Genomic DNA, 7,500 nt, shown 5'->3' with positions numbered 1-7,500 from the left:
ACAATAATTTTATTGACAATAATTATATGGAAAATAATTATATTGACAATAATTATATTGACAATAATTATATTGATAATAATTATATTGAAAATAATTATATTGAAAATAATTATGCTGACAATAATTTTAGTGACAATAATATTATTGACAATACAGATAAAATACAATCTCATAATTATAAACATACAAATTCTAATTCAATGATTAAATATATTAATAATAATTACTCAGCTAGCCAAAATCAAATTTTTTTTCCAGAGGAAGAAAACAGGAATCATTTTATAGAGAATGATTCCAATAAGAGAGATGAAATCATTTCAATGATAATAGAACTTATAAAATATATCTCCTGCATGCAAAAGGCATTAATAAAAGCATCTGAAGGGAATTTCTTAATTGAGAATCCAGATGTCAATGTAGAAAATGTATCCAAATTGATACAGTCGGCTCAACAATTATGTAAAAAATTATTGAATCAAAATAATATAGAAGGAGACAATGCAAATAATAATTTATATGTACCTTCTATGTTTCTTCCTCATAATAATGAAAAAGGAAATACAATAAAAAATGATGAAAATATAGATAACATGAATCATAATATAAATAATATAAATAATAATAATTATAATATTAATTATAATAATATGAATAATATAAATCCGAACCAACTAAAAATTAAATACACAAAAATGTATCAAGCCAAAGTTAATAATATAACCAGAACTAGCAATATAAATATAAATAATAATAATAATAATAATAATAGTGGAAGTGCCGATATGTTTTATAATATGAACAATCAAAATGATATCAGTACTACAAACACTCACATAATGAATCATTCTTATATTAATAGAAATGATCAAAATAGAAATAATAATATGAATAATGATACAGATAGCAATATATATGTAAATCATAAAAATAATGAAAGTAATATTATTAATAGTATCAACAATATGAGCATAATGAATAATATAAACAATATAAATAATATAAATAATATAAATAATATAAAAAATATAAATAATATTAATAATATTAATAGTATGAATAATATGAATAATATGAATAATATGAATAATATAAATAATATGAATAGCACCAATAATATGCTTAACAATAAAAGTGAAAGATATAAATATAATATAGACAACGAATATTCCAAGAATATACAAAATAATCAATCATATGTAATACCATATTATTATAATAATCGTCATAATATAAATTATTCTACATCTTTAGATACTTCAACAAATGAACAAAAAAATAAATCATATATAAAGGATAATAAAGAATATATGTATGAAAACAATAAACAGGATGAACAAGAAGAAAAAAATCACTATCATGATCAACAAGGAAAACAACAACAACATAATATAAGTCATACAAAAAATAATTTTTACAACAATAAACAACAATTCTTATTTTCAACCTTGTCAAAACAATATAATACTAATGTCAATATTTCGTTTGCAAATATAAACAATTCATTATCTAATATTTGTAAGAGTGTCTCTAAAAATTATAATCTCAAAGATACTGTTTTAAATATAGAAAAGTAAATTTGGGGGTCAAAAAAAAAAAAAAAAATAATAAAACAAAATGTATCATTTTTATAGACTACTATGATGTGTTTATAATTTTTTTTTTTTTTTTTTTTCTTCAAAATGTGTTGTCTACATTTTCTTTTTATGTATCATTTTTTAGTTTATACTATAAGAATTTTTTTTTTTTTTTTTTTTTTTTTTCTTTCTTTTTAATTATAAATGATGGCTCAAATGAATTACATACAGACAAAAAACAACATATATATAATTTAATAATCATTGAACATTTATATAAAAAAAAGAAAAATCTTCAAAAGACATATAAATTTTATAGTTTAAAAATAAATGAAAAAGAACAACTCATATTATGAAGTATATTCATGTTAAATATAAAATATATTTTATTTTTTATATTTTCTTTATATGTTTTTTTTTTCGACACACATAATAAAATAAAAAAATATATAAATATATATATATATATTTTTTCATAGTATAGTTCGTTTTAAATTATTTTCCTTGATAGAACAAACAAATATATTATATTATGTCCGTTTTTTTAATTATGCATTTATATAAAAAACATGTTTGAACAAAAAAAAAAAAAAAAAGGAGAAATGGAAAATATATATATATATATATATATATATATATATAATTTAAATTTTAAAATAATTACTAAATGATTTATATATATGATAAATATTTTCGTATTTGATAAAATTAAATATATTATATATATATATATATATATATATATATATATTTATTATATATATTTTTATTCCTGTTTATTTCCATATATAATATAATATAATAACATTTAAACATTTGGAAAATATATTAATTTTGTTTAAATTAAAAAAACAAAAAAAAAAAAATTTGTGGATAAAATTAATTTTATATTTCATATAAGAATTAAAAAAAAAATATATATATATATATATATAAATGCATATATTAAAAATATATAAAATATATATATATATAATATGTATTTTTTTTTTTTTTTTTTTTTTTTTTTTTTGAATATACTTATAGAGAGGTTAAACTATAATACAAGATCAGACAGAAATATATAAATATATACAAATATATATATATATATATATATATATATATATATATATATATATATATTTATTTATTTATTTATTTTTTTATGATGAATAATAATTGTAAGATTCAAAAATTAAAATTAGAAAATGACATTATATACTCCTCCAATTTAATAATAAATGAAGATGATATTGCCGATTTTGTTTCAACGTTAAACATTCAAAAAAATATAAATGATAAAAATTATTTAATACATAATTTAAATACAGTCAAAGAAATACAATTAAGTAGCCTCAAAATTAATGATTGGGGTTTATCTATTCTTATACCCTGTATATTAAGAAGCAGAAGACTTACAACATTAAATCTCTCAAATAACAGTTTGACAAATGTAAGATAAAATAAAAAAAAAAAAAAAAATTATATGATGATAAGATAAAAAAATAAAGATAAACATAAAATATACATATATACATATATATATATATATATATATATATATATATATACTTTTTCTTTTTTTTTTTTTTTTTTTTTATATAAACTCTTACATATTTTATTTATGAAGGATAGCGCCAACATTTTGTCAAAGTGTATAAAGTATTTGCCACATCTAAGGTGTCTCAATTTATCTAATAATTTAATAAAAGAAGAAGGGGCAATTAATATTATTCAAGAATTTTTTCAAGATCATATAAAAGAAAATTCAAACCCTAGTAACATTTATCAAGTACTTAATGTAGAAAAAAAAAAAAATATTTCTACAAATAATAATAAAACTAATCTAAGCAATTGTCACGATGTAATACAACCTAATCATATAAACAATTTTATATTTGAAAATCAAAATTGTAATAATATTTTAGACTACAAACAAGATAAATATATTATTCCCAATGAGTTTAATGATTCTCATCATATATGTAATGATGACAAAAATTTTGAAATCTTTGAAGATAAAACAGAAAATGAGGATCTACAAGAAATTGACATGTCAGATAATTTTTTAGGTAACAATTTTATAATTAAATTAAGTGATATCTTACATAATAAAAAAGACAAAAGGAAATATAAAATTGTTATAAAAAATGTAGCCATTAATAATACATCTATTTCTTATTTTCTATCTAAATGTAAAGATGTAGAAATATTAAATATATCAGAAAATAATATTATATCTGATAACCTTCCAAAGGATATTGAAATATTTTTTGATATACAGCCAAATTTAAAACAATTATATTTAGCAAGTATATGTGGAGATCATCCAACAGGTGATAATAATATAAACAATAACAACCACAATGATTTATATAATAACAATCACAATGATTTATATAATAACAATCACAATGATTCACATAATAAATATTATAATGATTCATATAATGATTGTGATATAATTTACAATAGAATGACTAGCCAAAATAAAATATTCACATGCTTAATTAATAATTTATATAAGGCAAAAAATTTACGCATACTTTGCCTTTCAAATAATAATATTAATGATGAAAACTTCAAAATATTTTGTTTACATATCCAACATAATAAAGACAATAAAATTGAAGAAATCGATTTTTCATATAATAATATCACAGATCTTAACCCTTTAAATGAATGTTTAAAAAATAACGACACATTAAAAATTATCAATTTATCTAATAATCATATAACAGATGAAAAAATAAAAAGATTTTGTTATGAAAGTCTTGCAAGCAATTTCAATATTTCTGAGCTCTCTTTATCTTATAATAAATTATCTAATAATTCTTGTATTTACATATCAGATGCCTTGATAAATCAGGCCACTCTCATTAAAAATTCTCTAAAAGAAACGAATGAATACGTAAAACAAAATTCTAGTTCAACACAGGAAGACTTGGATATGTATATAAAAAAAATGAATTATAAAAAAAATGATGATAAAAAAAATGATGATGATAAAAAAAATGATGATAATAAAAAAAATGATGATGATAAAAAATTTTATGATGATAAAAAATTTTATGATGATAAAAAATTTTATGATGATAACATAAATTTTAATACATATAAAAACCCAAGCAACATAAATAATATTTATAACACACCGAATGACCAATCTTGTATTTCAATCCATAATGATAATAAACAAACACATAGAACAGATAAGAATCACTTGAATACATATAATAATAAAGAAGATATTAATAATATAAATATATTAAAAGATATAATAATTAATAGACATAATGAAGAAAATAATTTTTTTTCATGTATAGGTTTATCAAATTTTTATAGAGCAACAGATTTATCAAAAAATTTATATCTACAAGAAAATCGTAGAAATTGTATATATAAAAAAAATGATCATTTTAATAAATTATATAATTCGAATAATATATTTTCAGCTAACTGTTTAAAAGGTCTCAAATTTCTTAATCTTTCAGGTTGTAATATAAATAATGAAGGTATTTCATATCTTTTAAAATCTTTAAAAACATCATTATGTACCTTAGAATATTTAGATATATCATGTTGTCAAGATTTAAGTGATAATACATATCAAGAATTTACTAATTTAATATCTTATAAAAAATATAAATTTCTAAAAAATAAAAATTTTATATTTAAAAATTTACCTCTCACTGTCAGAGGAATTCCACCTATGTTGATCCCTCTCTATGATTCTGAAGATAACACAGACAAGAGCAGCACAGGTAAACATAAAAATATATGTAAATAAATAAATAAATAAATATATATATATATATATATATATATATATGATTATATAACAATAATTCTAATCATAGAAATATATTCAACCATTTTGCTTTCCATTTAATGATATTTATATTGACACATATTTTGCCACAATGTAATTATTTAAAAGTATATTATTTTATTATTTTATTATTTTTTTTTTTTTCTAGAATCGGATTGGTGGAATTATAAAAAGGAAGACTAATTGGTAAGTCATAAAAATGAAATAAATAAATATACATATATTTATATATATTATAATAACAAGAAAGAATCATACTAATGATATAAAATATATATATATATATATATATATATATATAATTTTTATTTTAAATATCCTTTATATATATGTGCGTATTAAGATGATGAGTTCTTTTTTTTTTTTTTTAAATACTTCTAAATTATATTTTTATGATATACAAATATATATATATTATTTAATAAAATTTTTTTACCATTATATAATATTTCTAGAACAAAAAAAAAAAAAAATTAAACACATTAAAAATTTGTATATAAAATGTATTATAAATTATAAGCACATTTTATATATCCAAGGATAAATAATATATATATATATATATATATATTTATATTTATATATCTTATTTATTTATTTATTTATTTATTTATCATTTATTTTTTGTTTACATATTAATGTATATACTTACCATTTTGATAATGTTTTTTACATTATTTCTGAGAGCAGAAAAAAGGTGTAAGAAATTAATTTCATATCCTCTTTTTTTAAACAATATTTTAAATTTCAATAAGCTAACTAAAAATAATTGTTTCAATAAATACAAAAATAAATTTCAAAGAAAATATCATATAAAAAATAAAATGGAAAATCAGGAATCTCCATTCATAGCAGTGTATGTTACAACCCCAAGTAAGGAGGTAGCTGAAAAGGTAAGAACAAAAATGTAAACATAAAAAAAAAAAAATTATACATAAGAAATGATAAAATATTTAAGATACAACATGTTCAAAAATAATATAATATATATATATATATTTAATATATATATAGTTTCTTTTTTTTCTTTTTTTTTTTTTTTAAAGATATCTTATGTATTATTAGAAGAAAAATTAGTAAGTTGTGTAAATATTATCCCTGGTATTCTTAGTTTGTATCACTGGAAAGGAGAAATAGCTGTAAGAAAATAAAGAGAAAAGAATAAGCATATACATATATAATAATATATATATATATAATAATATATATATATATAATAATATATATATATATGTATATGTTATATGTTTGCTTCTATAGAAAGACAACGAAGTATTAATGATGATAAAAACAAAAAAACATCTTTTTGAAGAAATTGTAAAATTTGTAAAATCAAATCATCCATATGAAATACCAGAGGTAAAAAAAAAAAAAAAATAAATAAAAAATAAGAGAATTATTTAATTATTTAGTTTTATGTTATTATAATATTTTTATTTTTTATTTGTTATTTTTTATTTTTTTTTTTATTGCATTGTCTATTGTAGGTTATTGCTGTTCCTATAGAACATGGAAGTAAAGTAAGTTGTCCATTTGAAAATAAAAAAAAAAATACACTTTTTCTCTTTTTTATAAAATGATATTATATATATGAAAGAGATTAATAACATGCTATAAATTTTAAATTACAACATCAATATAATATATATATATATATATATAATAATGTGTATATAATTATTTATTTATTTTTTTTTTTTTTTTTCAGGATTATTTAGATTGGGTAAACAATTCAGTGAAGAAAATATAAAAAAATCAAAATTTATATGTAAGATAATAATTTTAAACATATATAATATATATATATGACTTGCTGCGATAAATTTTAAAAGGTTTTTTTTTTTTTTTTTTTTGACATATTACATACATAATAAATATATAAATAAATAAATATAGAGAAGAATAATGTTATATATATATATATATATATATATATATATATATATATCCTTTTAATGCAATATGAGTAATTTTATTTATTTGCTCATAAATATTATATAAAAGAATATAGAGGATCACCAATTCACACACATAAAAAGAGAATAAATGAATGAAGAAATAAATGAATGAAGAAATAAATAAATAAAAATATATACATATATATATATA

General features: G+C 17.2%; 3 protein-coding genes across 3 annotated transcripts in view; all 3 read left to right on the top strand.

Moving 5' to 3' along the window:
- PGSY75_1249700 (hypothetical protein) overlaps positions 1–1,577 on the top strand; it is a gene marked incomplete at both ends in the record, with an annotated part of 2,415 nt that extends 838 nt beyond the window's left edge. Inside the window, one exon of the mRNA XM_018787052.1 lies at positions 1–1,577. This exon is cut by the window's left edge and continues 838 nt beyond it. Coding sequence (XP_018640917.1) covers positions 1–1,577 — 1,577 coding nt within the window.
- A 1,150-nt stretch (positions 1,578–2,727) lies between these two features.
- PGSY75_1249600 (leucine-rich repeat protein) lies at positions 2,728–5,574 on the top strand (the record flags this gene model as incomplete). The annotated part of the gene is made up of 3 exons (XM_018787051.1): positions 2,728–3,012; positions 3,190–5,323; positions 5,540–5,574. The coding sequence occupies 3 exons, from the start codon at positions 2,728–2,730 to the stop codon at positions 5,572–5,574; spliced, it is 2,454 nt and encodes an 817-aa protein (XP_018640916.1).
- Positions 5,575–6,029: 455 nt separating this feature from the next.
- Positions 6,030–7,141, top strand: PGSY75_1249500 (putative cutA; the record flags this gene model as incomplete). The annotated part of the gene is made up of 5 exons (XM_018787050.1): positions 6,030–6,284; positions 6,438–6,530; positions 6,652–6,750; positions 6,879–6,911; positions 7,100–7,141. The coding sequence occupies 5 exons, from the start codon at positions 6,030–6,032 to the stop codon at positions 7,139–7,141; spliced, it is 522 nt and encodes a 173-aa protein (XP_018640915.1).
- Positions 7,142–7,500: the final 359 nt, after the last annotated feature.

The sequence above is a fragment of the Plasmodium gaboni genome, chromosome 12, assembly GCF_001602025.1.
Source record: "Plasmodium gaboni strain SY75 chromosome 12, whole genome shotgun sequence".
NCBI lineage: Eukaryota > Apicomplexa > Aconoidasida > Haemosporida > Plasmodiidae > Plasmodium > Plasmodium gaboni.
This window is presented reverse-complemented; position numbering and strand designations above follow the sequence as displayed.